This window comes from Syngnathoides biaculeatus, chromosome 14 (genome assembly GCF_019802595.1).
Source record: "Syngnathoides biaculeatus isolate LvHL_M chromosome 14, ASM1980259v1, whole genome shotgun sequence".
Lineage (NCBI taxonomy): Eukaryota > Metazoa > Chordata > Actinopteri > Syngnathiformes > Syngnathidae > Syngnathoides > Syngnathoides biaculeatus.
In genome coordinates, this window is record NC_084653.1 from 10,027,155 (window position 1) to 10,053,368 (window position 26,214).

At 40.3% G+C, this 26,214-nt stretch overlaps 1 protein-coding gene and 1 long non-coding RNA gene across 2 annotated transcripts in view; one reads left to right on the forward strand and one right to left on the reverse strand.

The window, feature by feature from the left end:
- Window positions 1-11,110: 11,110 nt before the first annotated feature.
- The window catches only part of cps1 (carbamoyl-phosphate synthase 1, mitochondrial), a 48,893-nt gene continuing 33,789 nt past the window's right edge, over window positions 11,111-26,214 (reverse strand). The window contains exons 33-40 of the mRNA XM_061842020.1: window positions 25,922-25,996; window positions 25,174-25,272; window positions 24,308-24,367; window positions 23,585-23,691; window positions 19,817-19,946; window positions 19,542-19,650; window positions 12,327-12,477; window positions 11,111-12,246 (exon numbers count right to left, since the gene is read on the reverse strand). Coding sequence (XP_061698004.1) covers window positions 12,347-12,477; window positions 19,542-19,650; window positions 19,817-19,946; window positions 23,585-23,691; window positions 24,308-24,367; window positions 25,174-25,272; window positions 25,922-25,996 — 711 coding nt within the window. The 3' untranslated portion in view covers window positions 11,111-12,246; window positions 12,327-12,346. The remainder of the gene's footprint in view (window positions 12,247-12,326; window positions 12,478-19,541; window positions 19,651-19,816; window positions 19,947-23,584; window positions 23,692-24,307; window positions 24,368-25,173; window positions 25,273-25,921; window positions 25,997-26,214) is intronic.
- On the forward strand, window positions 14,285-15,723 carry LOC133512414 (uncharacterized). Its single transcript, XR_009798183.1, has 3 exons — window positions 14,285-14,463; window positions 14,543-14,603; window positions 14,892-15,723. It is a non-coding gene; the product is annotated as an uncharacterized LOC133512414 (long non-coding RNA).

Consider the following 26,214-nt stretch of genomic DNA (forward strand, 5'->3'; position numbering starts at 1 on the left):
AATGAGCCAACTTGGCATTATAAATATTTTTTGGTAATTTGAGATTGAGAAGAATAATTCTGACCTGAAATGAAGTCATTGGTACACACCAAACAAACAGCACAACAAGTCTCTGGTATTGTAAATATTCTCCTTCGATTCAATATCTTCTACAATGTCAAGCAGCTCTGTTTGACCGGAAATATGGCGCCATGAAAATAGTGACGTCATGTGCACGAGCTCTATAACCAATGAAAAACCGTGATAATAACAACAACAAAAGATCAAATACCCTACTTGTACACACTAGGGTGTCACATCTATAATATCACAAAGAAAGACGGGAGCAAGGTGACCTTGTTTTATCCTCAGACTTCATCTTGTAATTAACAAAATATACGGTGTACATTTTAGAAGTTCAAGAGTATTTTCCAAACATATATGCTAAAAAAGATGGATGAAAATAACAATTGTAAAAAATAAATTATTCTTTTACACTTAATACAATTTTCTTTCATTGTGGCACGAACATTTTCAAATTTGACAAACTTGGTGAAATCATTGTGGCTTTTGGTTTGCTCCATAAATATTGATTAACAATTTAAATTTGAGTCACAAATTATCGTAAAAACAGCTCATTACTGAATACATCTTCAGTCAATTTTTTTCAAGTTTAAAAATTAATTCTTCTTTTCCCGTTAGGGGTCGCCACAGCGCGTCATCTTTTTCCATCTAAGCCTATCTCGTGCATCCTCCTCTCTAACACCCAATGTCCTCATGTCCTCCCCCACAACATCCATCAACATTTTCTTTGGTCTTCCTCTCGCCCTTTTGCCTGGCAGCTCAATCCTCAGCACCCTTCTACCAATATACTCACTCTCTCGTCTCTGAACATGTCCAAACCATCTAAGTAATTACGCTATCATGTTTTCTTTATGAAGCTATGATTTGAAATGTTTGAAGATTTACCAGACACAATGGGTGTATTTGCACAAAATATCAGATTGGTATCGCCCACACGAATTTGAATTTTACTTGGTATCTGCTCAGAAAGGAAATGAGTGGTACTGAGTTGAACATTCCCTTAAGATAGGACTGAAGTTTTCTTCTTTATTCCCAGATGCCACCCGTTCCCAACTATCCAGTCTGGGAGGATGTGAAGATCAAATCCGAACCTGCCATGAACAGTCGGTTCTGTTCTGCCATCGGCCTCGACAACGAGGTGTCTCCCGTTGACATTGAAAAGATGTATCAATTATTTGATTGCCTGTTGATTTTCTTTAAAACAAGTTGGGTGAAATGCCCATCTCTCCTAACTTTTTCTAACGCTTTCACAGTAGTATTGATTTGGATGCACCAAACAAGAACAGCGATGGCTTGCAGCAGAGAGCAGCCCATTAAGCATTCATTGTGTTTACTAAATATGCCTGCAGGTAGTAACTTCATCCTCTGCTCATCACTGTCACAGCAGGTTGACGCATCACAAGGATTACTCATTATTATGAATTTTCATTTAATCATCCGCGGTGAACACCTGTAGCGAATTCAAGGAACGGGGCACAACAGAGAGATGTTTTTAAGACTTGCTCTTCTTTTTGCCATCACTTCTTTTCCTTGGAACTTTTCGCTCGTCTCTAGAGACTTGAATGACCTGCTTGACTGCTGCGAGTGGACCCGGGAATAGTGGGTACACAAGCACCTTCGCTAACACCCTCGGCGGTGATTGGCTCCGTTGAGCATTCCATTGAGCATCTGCCGATCACTCATTAAAAAGTGCGACTATTTCACATTGTCTGCTCTGACTCCCACACGGGGGACCGCGGTTGAGCTTTACGATTATACAACCACAGCCGGGCATCATTTCGTTATGCTCCCAACACTTTGAAACACTATCTCCCTGCTATTATGAGTGTGATTGTCAATGCGTAGAAATGTGTGGGGGAGACTGGGTGTTTATTTGCATATTTTATGCCACCTTGAGTGCGTATAAGTGCGTGTACCAGCATCTGTTATTTCTTTTTTTTTTCTTACTCAGTGGCCTTGTAGAGCAGCATCTGTTAGTGCTTATGTTTGAGTAAGTCACCTGTCTTCTATGTGAGCAAAGTGCACATATAAATGCATTTGTTGGGAAGGGCTGGAGATACAAAATCACAGAGGGATGCTCTGTTGTGTTCACATGACAGCATGTGCGGTGGGGGTGCGGAAATGTCTTTTTTGGCAACATACATGTAACATGTGCGCCTGGTCGGCGGTTTGCGACACACCAATGGTGGCCCACGCGTCGGTTAGAGCACCAGACAGCGGCGCCGAGGCATGCCGTGTCATGCCAATATCTCGGGCCTCTTCTCTTATAGGGAAGAATCGAAAGCCAGTAGCAGGTTATGTCAACAAAAAAAAAAAAAAACAACATTTGCACTCATGCAAAAGAAGAGCTGAATTGGTGGATTGGCGTCCGCTAATAAACATATCAACACTTCTGACTCTTGAATATTACGCTAATGTTCCGTCATTAAATGTATATCGACTGTTGGTACAAGTAAGAGAAAGATTGAATTTAAATAATGCAGATACAAGGATTTACCATTTTTTCAATGCTGATATTTGTTCACAATTGAATAACCTGATAACACTGTTCCACTTTGAAGGGCCATTCAAAGGAAGACTTCTTTATCACCGCTTGGCCTCCAAAATCTCAGGTTTCTATGACGCTTTCCATTAATTGCTACATATTAATATTAAATAAGAGATAAAAGGAAGAGAAGGTCAGAAGGAGCTACATTGTGTGTTCGTAGACCTAGAGAAAGCCTCTGACAGAGTACCAAGAGAGGAACTGTGGTACTGCATGCGCAAGTCTGTTGTGGCGGAGAAATATGTTAGAATAGTACAGGACATGTATGAGGGCAGCAGAACAGCGGTAAGGTGTGCCGCTGGTGTGACAGAAACATTTAAGGTGGAGGTGGGACTGCATCAGGGATCTGTGCTGAGCCCCTTCCTGTTTGAGGTTGTAATGGATAGGCTGACAAATGAGGTTAGACTGGAATCCCCTTGGATTATGATGTTCCCAGATGATATTGTGATGTGCAGTGAAAGTAGGGAGCAGGCGGAGGAACAATTGGAAAGATGGAGGCACGCACTGGAAAGGAGAGGAATGAAGATTTGCTGAAGGAAAACAGAATATATGTGCATGAATGTGAGGGGCGGAGGAGGAGGAGTGAAGCTCCAGGGAGAAATGATAGAGAGGGTGGATGACTTCAAATACTTGGGGTCAACAATACAGAGCAATGGAGAGTGTGGTAAAGAAGTGAAGAAACGGGTACAAGCGGGATGGAAGAGTTGGCGGAAGGTGTCTGGTGTTCTATGCGACAGAAGAGTCTCCGCTAGGTTGAAGGGCAAATTTTATAAAACAGTGGTGAGGCCGGCCATGATATACAGATTAGAGACGATGGCACTGAAGAAACAACAGGAAGCAGAACTGGAAGTGGCAGAAATGAAGATGGTGAGGTTCTCGCGTGGAGTAAACAGGTTGGATAGGATTAGAAATGAGCTCATTAGAGGGACAGCCAAAGTTTGATGTTTTGGAGACAAGGTTAGAGAGAGCACACTTCGATGGTTTGGACATGTTCAAAGGCAAGAGAGTGACTATGTTGGTAGATGAGTTCTGAGGATGGATCTGCCAGGCAAAAGAGCGAGAGGAAGACCAAAGAAAAGGTTGATTGATGTTGTGTGGGAAGACATGAGGACAGTGGGTGTTCGAGAGGAGGATGGACAAGATAGGCTTGGATGGAAAAAGATGACACACTGTGGCAAACCCTTAACGGGACAAGCTGAAAGGAAAAGAAGAAGAACATTAAATACACCCAATTTTGCGGTGATCATTACATTTGTGTTGTCTTAATGTTGATGAATTGACATTTTAATGTTGTACTAAAGGTGCCATATTTTACCACACCAACTTTTTCTAGTATTTTGAATGTTATATACTCTATGGATCCTCAGTAAACATGAAATATGAATCAATATCATCCACGCATTTCTGAGCTTTGATGTTTTTCTGCCGATAGACCAAAAATCAGATCATTCGAATTTCTCGATATTATTATTAGTAAAGATCTCCGCTTTCTTGTTGTACTCCCGAATCCGTGCTGTCAAACACCTCATCTACACAGAGGCAACCAATCAGAGGAAGGCAGTGGTTTTGGCCAAATATGGACAATGCAGATACAAAAAGACCTTGGGTCAAACATAACTAAGTAGCTATTAGGACAGTTGAATGTAACTGACACATTTATATTAAGTCCATGTTAGGAAGTCACTCTATGGTGGTCTAAATAGCCAAAACATGGGACCTTTATGGTGGATTGGATTTTTATGCTATTTTTTGGATACATTTTACTGTGTTGCAAAACGTTCCCCTTCTTACTTTCACCACAAAACCCACAGAAAAACAAAACAATACACACTTGTATGACAAGAACATTGACTGCTACAGGTAGGTGGACCAAAATGTTTAAAGAAGAGGAAAACATGCAGGCAACACATTCCATCCATCCATCCATTTTTTTTCTCGCTTATCTGAGTCCAGGTCGTGGGGAAGCAGGCTTCTCTGTCTGCTCCAGCTACGCAGAGAGATTGCAGGGCCGTAGGTACTTTATTACCGATGTACATTTTTGTAACGCAACATAGACATTTCAAAATATTAAATTCAAATATTAGAAAATATAGAAAAGGGATACAACAATATGTACACTCAGATCCACCAAAGATCAGAAAATTCGATGTTCCCATTTTGTTCATGTTTACATACATATTTGTATGAACAAATGATCTACAACCGCTTTCCAAAAACTCCACCCACAAAGAAAATAAAAATTTTAAAATTGGAGCAAGTTATGCTTAAAACAATCATGTAATCAAACAGAGTTATGCAAGTTAGTGTAGCATCCAAAAAATGTCTGTTAAGATGTTTTCTGAATTTGGTCACATGACATTGCCCATATACCAGATTACGCCATGTTGTGACTCAGCTACCACAGGTTCCCTCTAACCCATATTTTTTTGGTGGAACATATTTACTCGTCAGTTGCAAAATTCAAAGCTATATTGTGGAAATCTGTGGTAAAAGGCATTGTTTACATGGCTTATGTTTTTAAATCCAATTTTTGTAATGGCCTCGCATGTGTGAAAGGACAGTGCCATTCGCCACTGCAATTTTTCAACCATTTCATGAACACCAGGAAAAGAGTAAACCACAAACTCACACTTGAACTCCCGCTTTCAATTCCTCGGGGAATTAAAGTTACTAATCACTTATTTGAGAAATAGTCACCAGAGGGGTTGGACAAGTGGCTAAATATAGCAACCAAATGGTTAAGTTGGGAACACTGACTGCGCTTTTGTAAAGTGGCTCCGCTCTGTATGCTGCCATCGAAACTGTGCATTTAAACACGAGACTGTGAATAAATATTGAATTAAATTCAAATGAATTTGGCTCCATTCTTTGGAATTTATAAACATTTAGGTTGAAAACTAAGAGCTAATTATGTCTTATAGGGCTAACGTTTAATTAGAATGTATTTATTGTTCTGCAACGACCCCACTGTACTCTTCCACAGTGTTCTTGGCTGAGGTTCTGTTGCTGTGTGGCAGCGTGCACATACGCGCACGTCTTCCTTGCCTCGAGTGGTGCATTGGGAGACAAAGCAGAGTTTGGTTCCTCGCACGCACTGTGTTCTAATTACCACTAACAGCCTTGAGCTGGCCTCGTCATTAGAGGGAATTATTCTCAATCCAATCACCTATTGGATACGCTATGCTGCTGAAGCCCACAGTCTGTCCTCATCCAGTGGTTAAGATTGCTCGCGACGTCTGCTGCATTGCAAAGAACGAATGGTGAGACAGGGAGAGGAGGAGGGAATGAGGAGAGAGAAAGGTCAATGAAAGAAGACTGATTAAAATGTTGGAAGGAAACCTTTGGTTTATTAGAAAAGCCTACTTCCTCCTCTGTTCCAATTATGGTTTAAAGCACTTTAGTCATGGTCTGAACATGCTAAATATACTTTGTGTGTGTGTGTGTGTGTGTGTGTGTCTGATTTTCCTACAGATTAGAAGTTAATGGAAGGACGACAGCACCAGTCCCAAAACCTATCTAACAAAGGCACCTGGCATTTTCAGGTTTCACAGTCCCAAAACTGACGATTTATTTATTGTTAGCAAAACTCGCTTTTTAAACTTGAATGATATTATAAAAATTTAATCCACCCCTTTGCCCAAAACGTCTGGAAAACTGAACAAATTCGAGGTCAACAAGAAATGGGTTACGTTCCAGAAGAAATATGACATTAATTCGCAGAGAATGAAATGTATTGCTCAGGCTGATGATAACATTTGGACCTCTTATGGAGAGAATAGTAAAATCAATCAATAATCATTCAATCCTTCATCTTGTTTATTTTTATAGTACGCTTTGGTCCCTTGTTGCGTGTGCCCCCACCCTGGCGTGCTGGTGGTAAGGGTGTTGTGCGGGAAGAGAATATGAATTACCTGGGAGGCAGGCGCTGTTCCGCTTGGCAGACTGCTGTCAACACAGTCACGATAGATGAGGAGAGGCAGGACGAGGGATGGGACTTACAGCTCCATCCATACATCCCTCCGTCCATACAGCCCACATTCCCAAACTTCTGCTCTCATCTTGCTCACGTCTCTTCCCTTCTTGATTTGAAAGACGAAAAAGTGATGGCATAAAAATGAATGGCTTCTTAATTAGAGCATTAATTAGTCATTAAATATTCATAACATTTCTAAACACTCATTTACGCCGCATACACGATTTTAGCTTCCGATAACCATGATTTTAGCTTCCAATAATATTTCCAACATTCCCTTGGGAGTTATTATTTATGCATAGTACTGTAATCAATGTTGATGTATCTTAAAGTGCCAACATGGGATTTATTGAAATATTACATGTTGAAATATTCTGATATCTCTGGAGCAGTGTAGTGTGACTTTTGGTCAAAATTGTGCTAGTTTAGGGGCATTTAAGATGTTTTTTTTTTCCTTCTTCATATTTGCAGTTTGGGTGTTTTTTTAAGGTTAGACTGAAGCTTGCATCATTTTTTTTCTATTATAACATCTATTAAAATGTGTGAAAGAATCCTTAAAGCTAATTTGTTTGCCTCTGAATGAAGAGACAGTCATCTGGCAATTGTTAATTCTGCATTTATACTATGCTGCAGTAATGAATGTAGCTTACTGTATTTGATGTATTGTAATAGCTTGTCATACATTAGTAGACTGACTTTTTTATGCCCCCAAAACACCAAAGACATCATTACTATTTATACAAATGGGGCCTGTAGCTCTTTGCTCATCTCATTTAAGTCCCATTTCCCGTTAATTTCCAAGCCATTATTTTAGTGTTTATTTATCTCTTCCTGTTCCGTCGTGTGTGTGACAATAAGCTGAGGCAGCAGTATCAGGAGGAGCACCCATGCAAGGATCCATTAGGCAAAAATCAATTTCACACGGAGCCAATTTCATAAATATGAAGCACGGTCCCACCTTTAAGATATGCCTGACTAGCTTTTAGAGGGATCTACAAAACCATAAACAACAAGCTTGTGGCTGAGCACATTGAGCCTTTTAAATGATAGTTTGATAGTGTGTGTAGTATGGACTTGATCCATAATAGGCACTCATGGACGCACACCCTGATATACTGTAGTTCCTGTCACACAAGGTCTGCACATTTCTTTATGGGTAGGGTGAGGAAACAAAGGCTGTGAATTACTCTTGATTTGTCAATGTGACACAATAAAAATATACTTCAGAGGTAGCCTATGAAATGAAGACCTCTGGATCTTGGGATCAATAAAGAGGAAAAAAAGAAAAAGTGAGGACCTTTTTCGTACAAAGAGGGGCCACAGGGTGAGGGTTAGGGATTATATAATGCAGTGGGGGCGGCCCTCGAATGGACAATTGAGGTTAAGCTTCGGTCACACTTGTGGGTGTTGATAAAAAAAAAAAATAAAAAAATAAGTAAGGTCAAATTCATTTTGTAGCTGACCCTCACCTGTGACCTCTCTGGTGGGTGTGCGAGTCTTTTTCAAATAAAAATGATACACACTGTGGTTGGTACACTGAAACATCTAAATTCAAATGCCTCAAAGCTTGTACAGTTATGAATTCAAACTATTCAAATTAGACCAAATTATGGGGAATATTTCATCACTTAACTGCACCAAAGTTAACTGAAATTGAAGGAACAACCTGTTCAGAGTCAGGAAAAATGGTACTAGTAAGGAACCGAAACCTTGCTGGAGTATGAGCCTTACTGGTTGAGTAAAGGAGACTCTCACTGATAAAAATTTTCTAGATAAGCATTGTTTTTTCAAACAAATGTTAGAATTGGTAAAAATAATAGTTTTCCCGAACATGTCCTCGACTTTTCCGAGATGATCTGCTGTTTTTACCCTCAGGGCAGAGTGCTGTATGGTGTAGCATTGTTTTGGTTCCATGTTGTGGCAGTGCCAAGTAACCATAATTAATTGAGTTGAGATGCTGCTTTGAGACAAGCCTCAGAAAAAACATCACCAGAGGCCACATCATCAATTACTCTATATTTGATTTTCACTATTTTTGAGACATCTCAGTCCCTAATCCCTTGTGAAGTGTATACAAATATTTATTTATTTTGATGTTTACTTTGACAGCAGGCTTCAACTGGGAGTGGCATTAAACAGTTCTGAAAATAATTCTTCACTATGTGGTGAACTGAAGTGATATGAGTCTACTGCCACCGTACCCCAGTTCCAGCAAAAATTTGATGAAAATTGAAAGCCAAAAATCATCCCAACAAGAGTTTGTATTCGCACCCAGCCCCCGTCCCCACAAAAAAACACCCTCAGAAATCACACCACTTGTCTCTCAAGACACCACTGTAAATTGTTTTATTGTACAAGCCGATGTTAAAGCACCAGCATCCCATCACAGATCCACTTTTAGAGATTGCGCTCTATTTGAAACTTGGTGTGGAACTGTCATATCAAATTCCCCACGAGTCTTAAATAGCCATTTTGTATGGGCGTTTGGCTGTATTGTAATTATGTTGCGTCAATCAACACTCTGATGCAAGTTATTTTTCCTATTAGAAACCTTCTGTCTGGGACACATTATTGCAAACTATTGCACCCACCAAATGAAAATGTCCGTATTAAACAGGCGGTAATGCAACCTCATTTTGAAGAAGACAAGCAGAACATAATTCTAAAGTAAAACTGTTCTTTATCATTGTCTGATATGTCCCAAGCCATCCATCAGAACAGCTGTCAAAAATATTTTGAGTTGTGGTTGTAGTTTAAAGTGGTTTAGAACTGTACTTAACCCCGAAGACTGAAACTGGATCATTACATTGCATTGGTGACTTTCTTGGTTTAGATTTAGTATCTCATAAATGCTTTGGGTCTCAATGTGAGTGTTGAAACACACTTATTGAGTCAAGAAGCCTGAAAGTGGTTGTTTCACTTCTCAAAATTCTCTTTTGGTTTTATGGTCTGTGCTAAGGAAGGCAGTCAATCCTTTCCAAGACAAACTCACCTTGTAAGGCCTAAGCAGAATTCGTTGAGGTTCTTGTGATTTAATAAATGACAAAGAAGGGAAAATAAAGGTTAAAGCAAACAATCCTGTAATGTAGCATAACATCTTAACACGATTTTGGAGAAATTCACAATTGGTGGACAGAGACTTTAGAATATAAAAGACTGCAGTCAAACCACTGGCAGGGTCTCTATGACACTGCACGTGTGGTCAGTCAATAAAACTGCTGTTGGCTAATTGTCCATAAGCCACGTAATCGATACTGTTTGGTGTAACACTATCCAAGCTTATTTTCCCCTTAAGTTGTGATGCAATTTTGCTGCAGGAAAGATTTTAGACATTGTGTTGCTTTTGAATTTTGGTTAACACTCAACACACAATGCTGTTCTCCTGTAGCCTTTATTTGCAGGACATCAAAATTTTTCTGAATGTTGTTATGTATATTAGATACATTTTCAATCAACATAAATTAATGACAATTGTAAATGTTAACCATTCTTCTTCCCATCTTCTACTGCTTATTAGAAGTCGGGTCATGGGGGCAATAACTTTAGCATGTCCTGGGTCGTGCCCTGGGGCTCCTGCGAGTGACATGTGCCTGAAACACTTCACCAGGAAGATTCCAGGAGGTATCCGAATCAGATGCCCCGGCAACCTTATGTGGCTCCTCTCATTGCTGAGGAGCAGCGGCTCTACACTAAGTCCTCCCAGATGACCAAGCTTCTCACCCTATTTCTAAGGGAGAGACAGAAGGAAACTCATTTCGGCCGCTACTATCCGGGATCTGGTTCCATAGGTGAGGGTAGGAACGTAGATCGGCCAGTAAATAGAGAGCTTTGCCATTCGACTTAGCTTGTTCTATACCCCAACGGACCGATACAAAGTCTGCATCTCATCTATCTTGCGTTCCATTCTTCCATCACTCGTGAACAAGACCCCAAGATATTTTAATTCTCCACTTGAGGCAGGATCTCATCCCCGACCTGGAGAGGTCACGCCATCCTTTTTGGACTGAGGACCATGGTCTCATATTTGGAGGTGCAAACCGCTCCAGTGATAGTTGGAGATCACGGCTTGATGAAGCCAACAGAACCACATCATGTGCAAAAAGCAGAAATGCAATATTGAGGCCACCAAACCAGTCCACCTGTACCCCGAGACTCCACTGAGAAATTCTGACAGTTATGAACAGAATCAAAGACAAAGTGCAGCGTTGGCGGAGTCGACGGAAACGAGTCCGACCTAGTGCCGGCAATGCGGACCAAACTCTATCATTGGTCGTACAGAGACCGAACCGCCTGTATCAGGGGTTCGGTACCCCATACTCCTAAATCCCTAAGGGACACGGATGAACATCTTCTTCAAGTCCACAAAACGGTTGTAGACTGGTTTGGTGAACTCCCATGTCCCTTCGAGGATGCTGGCGAGGATGCTGACCTGGTCAACTGTTCCACGGCCAGGACAAAAACAACACTGTTCCTCCTGAATCTGGGATTCGACTTCCCGACAGACCCTCCTCTCCAGCACTCCTGAATAAACCTTGCCGAGGAGGCTGAGGAGTGTGATCCCCTGTAGTTCGAACATACCCTACGGTCGCCCTTCTTATAAAGAGGGTCCACATACCCAATGTGTCAATCCAGAGGCATTATCTCTGATGTCCGTGGAATGTTGCAAAGGCATGTCAACTAGGACAGCCCCACAACATCCAGAGTTTTAGGAACTTTGAGGGAAAATCATCCACTCCCGTGGTCTTGCCACTGAAGAGCTTTTTAACCACCTCGTTGACCTCAAACCCAGAAATAAGAGAGCCCACCTCAGAGAACCCAGAGTCTGCTTTCTCATAGGAATGTCTGCCGCTGGAATTAAGGAGGTCTTCGAAGTATTCTCCACAATGACGCACTACATCCCTACTCGAGGTCAGCAGCATCCTCTCCTCACTATACACAATGTTGATGGTCCACACTTTCCCCCACCTGAGATCCTGGATGGTGGACCAGAATTTCCTTGAAGCCGTCCAGACGTCTTTCTTGATGGCTTCACTAAATTCCTCCCATGCGCGAGTTTTTTTTTCAGCGACCACCAACCAGTACCCATCAGCTCCCACAGACCAAAAAGGCCTGATAGAACTATTTCAGCTTGACGGCATCCCTCATTGTTGGAGTCCACTAAAGTGTTATGGCATTACCACACGACCACCTTACGGGCACATCTCCAGTCGGCCGCCTTACCAATGGGGGCACGGAACATTGTTCACTCGGCCTCGATTTCCTCTGCCTCTCCCGGAACATGGGCAAAGTTCTGTTGAAGGTGGAAGTTGAAACTCCTTCTGAACATTAACCATATCCTGTAATGTGTACGATTCAGGATGATGAATACCAACGGAAGCTAGCCAGTTGGTATTAGTCATTTCATTGTATACAGTGAATCTGATTAGGGTGTCTGAGTCACAGTTAAAAAATAACTTAATTTACATATTTCCCACAGCCTCCCTATATGGTGGTTTTACAGTATATTCCATCTGAGTTTGTGGGTGGATGGATGTTTATAATGGAGTTTCACTGCATCAGTAATGCATAGTTTGTTTGGTTGTACCTTGGGACTCCTGGAGGGAAAGCATCCGCCTATTTGTCAATAACTACAGATGAGTGGACGGTATAAAACGATGACTTCAACCTATAAGGTGAAATCAATCTTGTTATCCATATACACCAAATCTGAACAAGTCTGGGATGGAAAAAGTTAGAGATGCGCACCTTACAGGCTTCATTGCTGACTATGAAGTCATATACCATCCTTGGGGTTTTTTGACTGAATATTTTTCATTTGGCTCTGTCTTACATCGTGTCTTCCTTAATCTCCTGCAGTGGGAAATCGATGCCTGCGCACAAATGACACATCTTTCGTCTGGAGAGTAAGAAAATAGAAGTAGGGAAAGCATGTCACCCCCAATGAATATTAAAGACAAGGATTAACTGTGTTGTAATGCAGGCTAATCATTGAAAACTCTTATCTCATTATGGTCTTTGTCTCCCCACTCAAGCAGCACATTAGCCCAACGGCACGGTGCTAAAGTTATACCTGGTGTACTCAAAGACCCCCCGGTCCACAAGAACCCCCTGCTGCCTCTCCCTCACACATAACATTGCCTAAAAAAATGTTATTGTTCCTTTTTGCCCTGCAGTGTTCATTTAAAAATAGCTCCATACCTCATTATTGATCTCTTATAATCACAGAAGACAAAGTGAATAGCGGGGGATAGCATTGGCGGTGTTATTTCTTCTTGTTGCTGCAAGAAACTGCTGTGGAACAACTATTTTTAGGAGTCATTTAACCAAAGATGCACATCCTGATAAGAGGGTTGAGGATTATTTCAGGGGGAGACAACAGCAGAGGTTGGTGGGATATTTTCGGTGGTTCACAGACAGAGAGGAAGATTGGGATCAGACAACACAATGGCCAATGGTAAAATATTTACTTGGCCTAGATTCATATCAAATGGCCTCGAAGATAACAGGTTATGCAACCAAAAAGGATCTTAATTGGTTCTGTTTTAATGAACCCAGGAGGGGTCTTAAATAAATAATGCCAAGACCACACATAAATGTATACTGTATATAGGAATTGCAGTTCTTGTTAACTCAGCCAGATTGACCATATTGGTTATATTTTATATAGTATAACACACAATGTACAGATTTGATTTATTTTATATTTTGGTCATCTAAATTGAACAGTTTAGTCTATTATAGCCCCACAGCTCTGAGAGGAATGCTATTTCAAGTAAGTCATATGTTATGTGAATAACACATATGACAATAAAGTTACTTGAACTTGAAATTAGCATATTAGTCAATTTAAAGTAATTTTGTCGAGAATGTGAAATGTTGAACAATGTACCTAAAATGTGTAAATGCCTTCAGTGACAAAATGCAATTGTCTTTTGTCACTGTACAGTGTGTCTCTAATTAGCTGCTCTTTTCACAAAGCTCTTCTTTTATGCCCAATGCTTAAAAAAAGGGCAAAAAAAAAAAACCTCTGAAGCACTTGCCTGTGCTGTTCTTTAGTTCAGGGGCGCCAAGAAAGTACAGATAAAACAGCTTTTTGTTGAACCAATTGAAACACAAATGTCTGCAATTTCTATTTGAGGCTTTTGGATCGTTTTGAACTCCTGTTTTTGTTTAAAATATGTCTTGAAAAGATTAGATATTCCGTGTTCATTTGGGACTAAACAGGCAAGTACTTCATTTTCCAGTTCAGTTCAGTTCACAGTGAGTGATCTACTAATCATAGATAAACGATAAATCGTAAAAATACATTCCCTGATCAAAAGAGATTCAAAATTTGATATTTGAAGGATTTTCCTGAAAACATTGCTTCACTTACACATTTTACAACCTTGAAAACGTTTTGCTAAGTAAACACCATGTGGATAGAATTTCTTTCCCATAACAGTTCCGGTTTTCAGATCTCATTTTTTTCCCATAGTTTCTTCTCACATTCAAACACACATGCTATTTGAGAAATATGGTTCGCTTTGTTTCAGCTGTAAAAGTAAATTTGAGTTGAGTTTATCTATGGTGCCATGAAAAGCACTTTGACTTTACCATGACTTCTTCATACAAGGCCAAGAAGCTTTGAAGTTTTAAGCTTATGATGACTACACACTCTCTTTCTTGGATTGTCATCATCATTCATGAAGCCTGTGTTGTAACATAAGCGTAGAATTTGAATTGAAGTCAACATTGGCTCTCTGTTTATTTGCGGATGACTGTGCTGTTATTTTTCCAGCCTTTTTTTTTTTTAAAGAAGTGTACATAAAGTTCTAATCTGTGGGCTCTTGCTGTAATGCTTGCCATAGATTTATTGAGAGCCCCAAAATATTTTAACAAAGTAAAGTAATTATTATTACACCTAGACAACCGTGTTCACAATTTTACCTGTTGATTGTTTTTTTTTTTTTTTTATGTAGCAGCATGGAAACATATTATTGCCACGCTTTCTTCCCAGAGACGATGACTCAAACTGTTTGGGTAAGAAACAATTAAGATGCACAATGACTACTGGAATGAGACGCCATCACTGCTAATGGGATGTCTTGCTGTCACAATGGTATTTAACACGCGCCACAATAGGCCGAGCAAAGAGGCTTTAAGCACCAAGCCTGCCGTAAATGATGTAAAGCCATTTGTGTCTGAAGATGTGCATGTGCGGTGATACTTTATCTTTATGGTTTCTGCTGGGGGCGGGAACCTGACTAAATTCCCTGAATAAACAATTGGGGAAAACTAATCAATCGAATAATTTATTTTTTTCTATAGGATGAAAGATGCTTTGTTCTGAACTCCTGTTTAAATATGTGTGGGGTATTGATTATAACAATGTTTCCCGGATGACCGTTGTTGGAATAAGCAGCTCAGATGATGGCTGGATGAGGTATCGTAACTCGCCGAGACTGGATCACTACTACCCCTCCTGTTAGCAGCTAAGTATTATTCAATACAGTATTTTGTTTCAATAGCGTCAAAGACGAATACTTAATATAAACAAGTACTTTAAATTTCCTACAATCAGGAATTGGAACCCAAAAAAACAACGAAAAACTTTGAATATGAGAGGCTCAGCAGCCCTATTTGAAGGCTTCCCATTCATCATGTACATAACACAGTTAGTGATTGGCTGACAAGGGCTCACAGATGTCACGCAACTTATTATTAGCTGACAGATACAGTAGCTTAGCAGTTGGCAACATAGTGCAGCTGTAGAATATTACACAGGATGCAGCCTGGACTGTGAAATGGAGTGATGTGGAGAGTGGGCATCAACCTGAACTAGGAGTCTCTTGATAGTCCCACCCCTCCTACCCCACCCCTTTTATTAAAACTTTCGACACAAGCACACACAAACACAAAATAATTACAACTTGCTGAATTTCTAAGCAAATTTCATAAGGTTTGTTTTGTGTCAGCGTGGCTGCATGCCCAGGGAGTAGTTCATAGCATTAATACCACTGATCTGATATTATGTGCATCCCCAGTTCTTGCTTTGCTATGTTGCTATGACTATGACAGACTGCCCCAGGGCAGCTGGGGCTGCACAGGTTGTTTACCACCACTAGGATGTGATCGTGGAAAGAATGAACAATGAATGGAATGGGAAAGTGTCTTTGAGTGCAATCAAAAGTTTTATGCAATTCATATTGATGATTACTATTTGTAACATTATTATTATTATTATTAGTAGTAGTAGTAGTAGTAGTAAAGACCACTTTTGCATATTTAAAGCTTGAACTCCTGTCATTGTGACCCAAAAAAAAATTATATATATATATATATATATATATATTTGTGCTATGATTAAACTAAGTCCCTCATTTTTAACATCAAATTGGCATGACAATTGAGTGACAAACTCAATCTTGCATTGTACAAAGTGTGTGGCTAAACATCCAATGGAAACAAACAACATTGTTTAATGAGTATGTCCCCAAATCTATTCAAACATGATCAAATATGCACTTAAGTGTCCAGTAACAGTCATATGTGAAGTGCTTTTAGGAGCTACTCCACCCTGAAACATTGTTTACTGCTGTATAAAAGATGTAGGCACTTCGTATCAGAGAAAGTTACTGTATATACGTATATTAGTAATAAATCAAAGTTAGTTAAATAAGAAAAATTTTCAGTGGAACCCCAAATGTTTTTATCAGTATGAAAATATTGTCAGTCCTTATATACCCTGGACTGCTAAGGATGGTGAATCCACTATAAAGAATTATGTTTTGCTCTCCATCGCAGACAGGCTCAGCTCATGTCTCCAGTGTTAAGTTACCATGGTTATATGATTTCAAAAAAGAACACACACGTAACACATCCTGGGACATTGAAAATCTCCCGCTTAACCCAGAGCTTACTTCAGAGCCAAAGGTTATTTCATAACTTTGTTTTTCCATAAAATCAGGGTGGAATGAAGAGGCACAATTAATTTTCAAAAACATGACCAACAAAAACGAGAACCGACTTGTGGTGCAACGACGTAGTTTTGGTTGTGCAGGACTTTGATGCTTACACTAAACAGTTAATACACAGTTACACGATGCCTTCTGCTTTCACAAACAACCACACAACAATAGCTTTGAGTTAAGACTGTGTCATGTAACCACTGCAATAATCATGGGAAGTGTACTTCCACTACATTCACTCACAATGACAAATATATGAACTGAAATTGCATGTGAATGAATGGTCTGGGGTCTATCCGAGCTGACATTGATGTAGTGTATCATTGTTCATCGACTGCATCTAAGGATTTATAGTGAGAGGAAGATGATTAAATGCTTTTCCATTAGATGGCAGAAGGTACAATAAATGTGTAGCCACCTGTCCCCATTAACAGCATAAGTCACGGCTTCATGTCAGTATATCAACTTTGCATTCAGTTAAACGGGACCATCCATCCTTTTTCTGAGCGGCTCATCCTCATGAGGGTCGCGGGAGTGCTGTAATGTGTGCCATGAGGGTTTTCTAATGTAAAACGGGTGTCATGGTCATTAAAGGTTAGGCAACACTGCCTTTAGGCCACTTTATACTCCCGCGGTCTCATGGCCAACAACGTCCGCATTGCATCACGTGACCTACCTTTGCATAGCTTGCCACACACATGTAAAAAAAAAAGTTTCTGTGTGGGCAAAGCAGTGGAGGTTATCTCTCATGATTGGGCCATTTTAGTCACATGGTGTGATGAATTACTCACCTTTTCTCCTGACACCATATATAACCTACACGACTGCCTTCTCAATCAATTTTGGAGTATAATTACACGTTTAACCTTGTCATTTAGGTCCATTTTTTCAAGCAGATATTTTTCACGGTTTCCATTGTTGTTGTTTTGTTCCTTCTCACGAAAAGGAAGGTAAAAATGGCAATCAGAAATGGACCAAAAAGTGCTGCGAAAACTCCACCCTATTGGATCCTAGCCAGTACCAGCCGTTGCCACACCTCTGACGGAGAAGAAGTGCGGCACATTTTGAAAACTGCGTGCGTGGGTTGTACTGGAGTACAACGAAAAACTAAGCCTGGGAGTGATGTCAGCACAGTCAACGCACGCCTGGGTATGAAGAGGCCTTCAGTGGAAGCATAGTGATTGGCCTTCATGTGTAGGTGACTTGTTCCACGGGGATTCTTCTAAGCCCCATTTGCTACAGACCACCATACATTTAAATGGCATTTATTGCCTCCTGCATCAAAATTGCATGCCAATTCTGCTATTTTAATAATCCAATCAACAACAAACCTCCCTGCATGCCATCCCAAAAAATGAATTAAAATGGTGGATTCTTTCCTTTTTTTGGGACATTTTTTCTCCGGGATGCTTTTCAGAACCTCAGTTGCGTTAAAATCATCAAACCTTTTAAAATTGTATTCAAAAGGGGAACAGGATGTTTGTGTGTGACCACCACAAACCATTCATCATTATCAAAATCAAAAAAGTGATCTAGTAGGACTAGGTGTCACAGGGTCTTCAGTGGCCTGGGTGGGTTTTCAGGCTCCACGAACACAACCTCGAGCTGGTCGCCTGAAGCAAATTGGTGAGGCATTGCTTTGGGAGTCTCCTAATTTCAGATCATTCAAACGCTGCACTGCTGTGTGTTTTTCATCGATCAACCAAGGACTTCTCCACTCTGATCTTCAGGCGTGAATTAGAGCTGCACAACGAATACTCTCTCTCTCTCTCTCTCTTCTCTCTCTCTCTCTCTCTTCTCTCTCTCTCTCTCTCTCTATCTCTCTCTCTCTCTCTCTCTCTCTCTCTCTCTCTCTCTCTCTCTCTCTCTCTCTCTCTCTCTCTTCTCTCTCTCTCTCTCTCTCTCTCTCTCTCTCTCTCTGTGGTAAATGAAGCACACTTTTAAGGAAGAGGCAGAGGCATTTCACCACAAGGTAAATCACACTTGTGCTGTATATTAATAGTGGTGGTGTTATTAATGTTAGTTTTAATCAGCGCACAGTTGACATTGTAGTTTTTATTGGTCATCTGGGTAGTTATTCAGGCATAATGTGTCAAGATTGTTTTAGACTCTACTTTTAGTTCATATTATAAATTGTAGGATACAAGTATACAATAGCTGTGTAACATATGTTATTACATTTTGGGTGATTTAGTAAAGCCAAATAGTCTCATGTTCAATTCAATTCAAATCACAAGGTGCAATTTAAATTATTTTCCACTATCTGGATTTGTTGAAATGAGAAATGATTTTGTTGTAACAAACAAGTCAAAATACTGGTTACTGACAGTTCCAGCAGATGGTTCAATTACTTGCTTGTATTTGGGGTTCTGATAGCCCTAAACATCAGACATGTATCTCTTTTTATGATGAAATTCTTGGGGTACTACACAAAGACACCATTAAATTATTTAATGTGGTGATGGTCTGCAAAAGAACATTATCTAATACAGGATAGATAGTATAATTGCGAGTGCTCTGCCTATCAGAATTCATTTTTTCTTAGTGACTTTGTGAACTGCCATTGTGAAGAAACAAGATTTCAAACTTTACTGAATATTTACAATTTCAGTGTCCTAAACAACACATTACAGCTTTATCTTGACTTAGTCTGAATTTTTACGAGTTATGAGCCATCACTCAGTGGATTTTTTTGATTGGTGTTAAAAGGTACAAGCAGCTATCCCCACAACCACCCCTGTCATGTAAGTCAAAGTAAAATGTATTGCTATTATTATCAGTACAAATTATCAAGGGCCCTCCTGTGGAAGGGGACAAAGACGTTCAGATTTAGGGTAAGAACTTGGCACAGCAGCTGGTGATATTGGTAAGACATTTTGAAATATTTCTTGATGCAGAAAGAAAATAGAATTTTGGTCTAAATATTTCCTGACACTCTTCTTGACTTTGATGAAGCTGTTGGAAACCAGTATTCTCAAAGTACTCAAGGCCAGAAAAAGGAACCACTAGCCTTGATGTCCACATCCTCTTTGTTGGCGTTCTCTCTGCCGATAGTGGAAGAGGCTGGTGGAGTCGAGTTCACCTGAAAAGCGAATCGCCTCAGCAAATAGCTTTGCAATCTAAGACAAACGAAAAAATTGACATTTACAAAAATAAATTTATCAATCAAAATCTGTTGATTATACTCTACTTTTAAAATCAAAGCCTTGAGGTAATTTTGATACTAGATTATGCACTGAAGAAACGAGAGAGAGTTTAAAATACCATACTGTGTAAATTACTGACCTGGTAATTAGTGATGAGGGGCACACCGTGATCAACAGCCATCCTACGAATGAGGAAGTTGTCCTTCAAGTGCCGTGTATGGTTGGTGGGCAAGTTCACTACTAGGTCAATATGACCCTCACTGATCAAACTAGGAAAACACAAAACCACAATCTGAGATAGGAAAGCGATGGCATATAATGTAAACCAGTAGAACCTTAAGGTTAAAATGCGACCCCCCCCATTCTAAAATAGAAATTGAAATGAAAAATACACTGCACAATGCACTGGCATCTTTTCATCAATGTCTATACGAAAAAATACGTATGAGCGGAGAGCGCGTCATCCATGCGCAAAGTTGCGGAAGTGTCATTCGACATCCAACTGGTTGCCATATTGGGTGTATCTACTGGCCATCACCCCGGACATTCGCCATTGAAAACACGCTGTGGCCCCTACTATGGGACAGACCCCTTTAGTCACGGAAGCTCTTTCGAAGAAGAGAACATCTTACAATCGAGTGAAGTCTCCGGGGCAATATTACCCTATTATTTTGCGCCATATTTAGATTATATACGGATCACTTCTAACTAACAACAGATGCCCAGACAGTATGTATGAGCCAGCCCAGCCGAGCCGTGCTCATCCCTGAGGCAGGGCTTCGGTGGCGGCTCATCCGCCCACCTACTATGAGACACGGAAGCTCAGCCGAAGCCGTGATCGGCAGACACGGCGCGGACGGGCACATTGACACATTTAGCACCTCTGATTTACGGACACGGATCTTTTGTTATGTTCTACAAGGATTATGTCCTCCCCCCAACAACTGTTTTTTTTTTAGTAGCTCTATACACACCTGACTGTCATTTGGAACCCACGAAACTCTCGTCCTTTGCACCCGTGCAATCCATTTTTCACGACGAACCGGGAAATTTGGAAATTTATGGATTACGTCCCTCAATCCCCCCCCCCCCCCCCCGAATCCCACACCCCCCAAAGTGTTATTTGCCGGGGGAGAAGCTCCTTTCTCCTCCTGCATGCGGCCAAACCACCTCCACATCGGTGCCGACGTGAACCATTTGCCGGTGAGCCCGACGCGGAAGCCTTTGCCAGTGAGCCTGATGCAGAAGCCTTCGCTGGCGAGCCCGACTTGGAAGCCGTCCGACACGCACATCGACACATTTCCATTTCCGGGTCTCTTGGAAACTTATGAAGGATAAATCAATTTTTTCAAGTGTTCGAGCAATATCCACCAATGGAACAAGACGGCATTTTGGCTAACAAGAAGGAACAAAGAGTTACCTTCCCGCAGGTAAAACTAATAGAAACAAATGAGTCCGCTTGAGTGAGCTACTGCCCTTAAAACAAATCCCTCGAGAGGATTTTCATGGCGGGAGTTACAAAAAGCCATATATGTCAAAATCATGTTTTGTGGTGAAAAAAACAGATGGGTCCATACTGGCTGCCGTTTTTTCATTAATAACATACTTAAAATCATCCATTTCATGACAGTGGCACTTTAAGGTTAAAATGCGAACCAGAATTGACAATTTGAACTCCACTGATTACACCTTCAAAGTCACACAAAACTTTGGACTTGAGTTAAGTGTGACATCACAAAACATGTCATTGAGAATTAAGTGTTTCCACTTTCTTCACAGTGCCTTGTGGCAGAAAAGGCGGAAGAAATGAATGGTAACCTTAGCTTCCTATGAAAGCCACAGCTTTACGTAGAAATTAGGGTTAATATCCATTTTTTTAGCCGCTTATCCTCAAAAGGGTCACGGGAGTGCTGGACCTATCCCAGCTGTCAACGGGCAGGAGGTGGGGAACACCCTAAATTGGTTGCCAGCCAATCGCAGGGCACACAGAGACAAATAGTCACATCTTGGGCCAATTTAGAGTGTCCAATTAATGTTGCATGTTTTTGTGATGTGGGTGGAAACCAGAGTGTCTGGAGGAAACCTACGCAGGCACGGGGAGAACACGCAAACTCCACACAGGGAGAGCCGGCATTGAACACGTGTCCTAAGAACTGGAGGCCAACCCATTCTAGTTGCTCCACCTTGCCACTCAGGTTAACATTATTTGACTTAATTTTACACTTGTGTGAAAATGAACAATGTTTAAAAAAATGTGCAAAGAGCATCTGAATGTATTTTTACTGCTCGCAATCATCCAAATTAACAGAGTATACGTTATTTTAAAATGTGAAACTTACTTCTCTACTATGTGGACCAATTATAAAAGGGTCTACTTGCCCATGTATTTAAAAAAAAGAGATTTTAAAAACCGTCTGATCTAATTTGGGTGTTACAATTTATCTCGAGACCCAAAATCATTTTGCCTTTTTGGCATTAGGATCAGTACCACCAGATCACAGGCAATGAGCAAGCCAGTTTGAGACTAATATGGTTATCCTAACTTCAATCGAAAACAAGGGTGTTTATGGAAGAGCGGCAAGACCTTGTTTAAGTTGTTGCTTTGTTTTAAACTTTTTAATGCCAAAGTCTAATCAGAAGGCAAAACAGCATGGCTATTTGCTCACTTTGTTTGTGGCAGCCATTGGGGTAAACAATTAGAGCTAATTTTCCTTACAGGTGTTCTCAATGTTGGTTATTTTTGTTTTATATTACATTGTGCCTAGTGGGTTGATTTCAGATGTATGAATATAAATGGCCATCTGAACAAAATGAAAGTCATTTAATTGATTAGGTTTGGAAGCTCTCAGTTGTGTCACATGATGTAAGACAGCTGTTTCTTTTTTGGTCACACTGTTATTTCATTTGATGATCAAATGTCGTTACCATTAGACTTGTGCAGTGTTTAGTTATGAGTAATACGTGCACTTGCCTGAATTCTAGTAGTATTTTTCTATTTTTCTTTTTCTGCCAACTATACCTCTCACTCCCTGACAGCGACATATACTGTACACAGTGTTCCTTTTCACGAGTGGAGTGTTTGACAGTGTGTGAAATCACAATTAGATTCCAAAAGAAGATATGAACTACAGATGTCAGAGAGAACACAGCTCGTGTTCCTCAATAAAGTGTTGGCCTATGGGGCACCTCGCACAGCTGATGCCTGCCAGACTTACTGTAAATGTGTCGATGTGTGTGAGTGTAACCCCTACAACAAATGGCATCACTGTTGCATAGTCATAATATCTTTGTGAGGCATTGCCCGAGAACAAAAGTAACCTTCAAGGTGCATCAATGTTTGCACACAGCTCTAAACTTCATCAAAACATCAATACGAAACTGAAGTGCAACACCTCGTGCCCATCACATATTTGCTAATTGCAAAACATTTACTACGTTTCTTCATTAACTTTTAAACAATGCCACCAGTCAAATCAGAAATATGAAATAGTTACCTTACCAATAACGTGTGTAAATAATCCAGGGAATTTTTTACAACACTTCACTGAATTATTATCATTTATATTGTTGTTATTTTTCTTTCCCTCTTGTATTATTTGACATAGCTGTCATGATTGTGTGATGTAAGACTTTCCCCACTCTCCATATTCATCCCCAAATGCAAAGAAGTGGACTTCTGAGTCTTCTGCTATTTCTTTGATCTTGGCAGCATAAAACAGAGATAATGAAGGAGGTTTGCCTTCAGATCTCAGCATCATATGCTGATCAGATATCCTAATTTGGAATTTAAAGGTTTACTTTAGCACCCCTTCAGGGATGTTTGGCTCTACTTTTTACAGGCAGACTTTGTTTCTATCTACATATATAGCAAAGATAATAAATCAGGGTCAAAATAAATGATCCCCACCTCTTTATGCTGGGCAAATTGGTTTGTCCTTTGGTTGGCCAGGATACTGGAGTTGCTGGGACATCATTAGCACAAAGCCAAGCTGAGGTGGATTCAGTAGCATACAGCTGTAGGAATAGCAAAGAGAAAAAATACTTAGTGATTACACTGATTTGATGCACAGTGGCACCTCTAAAGCTGAATATCAGGGAAGTGAAGGGAAGGGAACTCTAAATTTGACCACAATTTGGGGGGAAAATGGGCTTCTAAAGGCAAGAAACTTCAGAGAGTCAACCAAAGTCATCCATTAAAACCATCAATGTCTGTTTTGATTTGGCTTTCATACAACTATTTTCTATAAGAAAATAAGAGGCGAGTTTCACCCTGAACTGGCCGCCAACCAGTCACAGGGCACATATAGACAACTATCCATACTCACGACTTCACTTAAAGACATTGGAATGCGGGAGGAAGAAATACGTGCAATTACGAGGGAGAACACGTACATGCCACACAGGAAGCCCTGAGACAAGATTCAAACCCTGATTCGCAGAACTGGGAACCGGAAGTGAAAAAAATCACACGCAAAAAAAAAACTGTTAAAATTTTAACCTCCTTCCGCATTCCTTTACTCTTTCTTCATTGTCTTTTCTGACCGTCTAGATACCCTGTGACACAATAATGCATGTCACAGGTCAACCCAGGGTCAGTGTTTGAGGATATAAAATGCTTTTTACTACCCACCTTGAAGCCTTGGTCTTTCAGTTGATAGGCTGTAGCCAGGAAATTTGGTCGGAACGAATGCTGGCATTGAAAAAAAGCAGAAAGAAACCCACAAAAAAGTATCTTACAGTTCAACATGTTGACATGGTCTTCCCACAAAGCAATTATCCTAATGGAGAGCTTTCAAGAGCCATGTAAAAAACCAAAGGGCAGGGTTTTCAGAAAGGGTGTGTTTGTTTGGAAAAATAATTGTATTACAGCCCATTCATCATTTCAGACCTAATCCTGGGCATTTTATCAGTTTTACTAATACGCAAATAAAAGGAAAAATTATACATCACTGGTGTTTTATGCCAATGTCTAAAATATTGTACATCCAGCCAGATAGCATTCAATACCAAAATCCTTAACTTGACCCTGGAGGTAAATAAACACGAGTGGTACAGCTGCGTTCTGGAACTGTCAGCCATGTCGGGGTGTATTTGTGACCCCAGGCATTTGCCTTGAAGTGGTTCACTTCCCCAAGGGTGCCAATTACACAGTCTTTGTATTGAGTGCTTGGTTAAAAGTTGGATTAGTCAAACTCACAGTTTGGCAGCCCATAGTGACAGCAGGACTTAATTACTCAAACCCATGTATGTGGTGACATGAAAGACCGCTGAGGCAAGCTTTGGGTGACTGGCGTTTTTGCAAAATGATTAACTCTTACCGAGTTTAAATTGTTTCAGGCAGTCAAAAGAAGAGATTATCCGAATTAATATTTCAAAACTGGTAAATATTATTGCAAGTGTATGTCATAGGTTGCCCTGGGTATTAATTCACATCCTTGTCTTTGTCATGTAGTTGGGATGAAATGCGGAATCAAGTAAAATCCAACCACGGTTTACCTGAATCCCAATCAGGATGCCCTTCTGTGGCAGTTTAAATCCTGTGGAAAGCATAGCCTTCAGGAAGGCTGAATAAACGTTTGATCCAAAACAGGCAACCTAAAATCAAATAGATGAGATACAACACCATCATAACACCACCATGTCTGCTAACTTTATATTGTCAATCATTTAAAGATTGTCAGAATCGACCAATTAAAAATCCAGTCTTCACTCACTATATTAAAACCTCTACATTTGAATGCCCACCTGGAAAATCATCATTAATAGAACAAAAGTCATGCATATATAACATTATAAAAGATGTCAGTATATCTTGCAAACATGAGGAATAGAAATATGAATTTACATTTTCAGCTGCTTAAGTGTGTCATTACCTCCTTAGTATTATTATTTTAAATGTAATAGCCAAAACCTTCGTGTCACAGTTAAAGAAGTAAAAAATATAAAGGTGAGGCACATCTGTGATGTGGCACATGTAAACACCATTTTGATTTGCTTTTACAGGAGGGCTTAAAGAGTGTTACAAAATTTTTATAAGAGTGCTTACTTGTACACTTGTAGAAAAGAAAAATTGTAAACATTATTTGTTACAAAAACAGTTTAATGAAGGCGACGTTTTTTTTTATATTTCCAATTAAAAATGGTTTCAAAATCAAATTCAAACCAGTGTTCAAGAGCAGCTGTAGTCGATGCTTGCTGTGTCACTCCATATTAAGCGAACAAGACAAATAAAAAAAGAACATACTTCTCCAGTGGACGCCATCTCACAGCGAAGTACTGGATCTGCGTCCCTTAGACGTGGCCAAGAGAACATGGGTGCCTCGTGGAGAATGGAGAGATGAAGAAAGACATTTTTTTTCTTACCCTAACTATCCGTCCATCCATGCATCCATCCATCATTTTCTTTGCCACTTATCCTCACAAGGGTCGGGGGGAGTGCTGGAGCCTATCCCAGCTGTCAACGGGCAGGAGGCGGGGTACTGAACTGGTTGCCAGTCAATGACAAGGCAAACATAGAAAAACAGCCGCACTCACAAT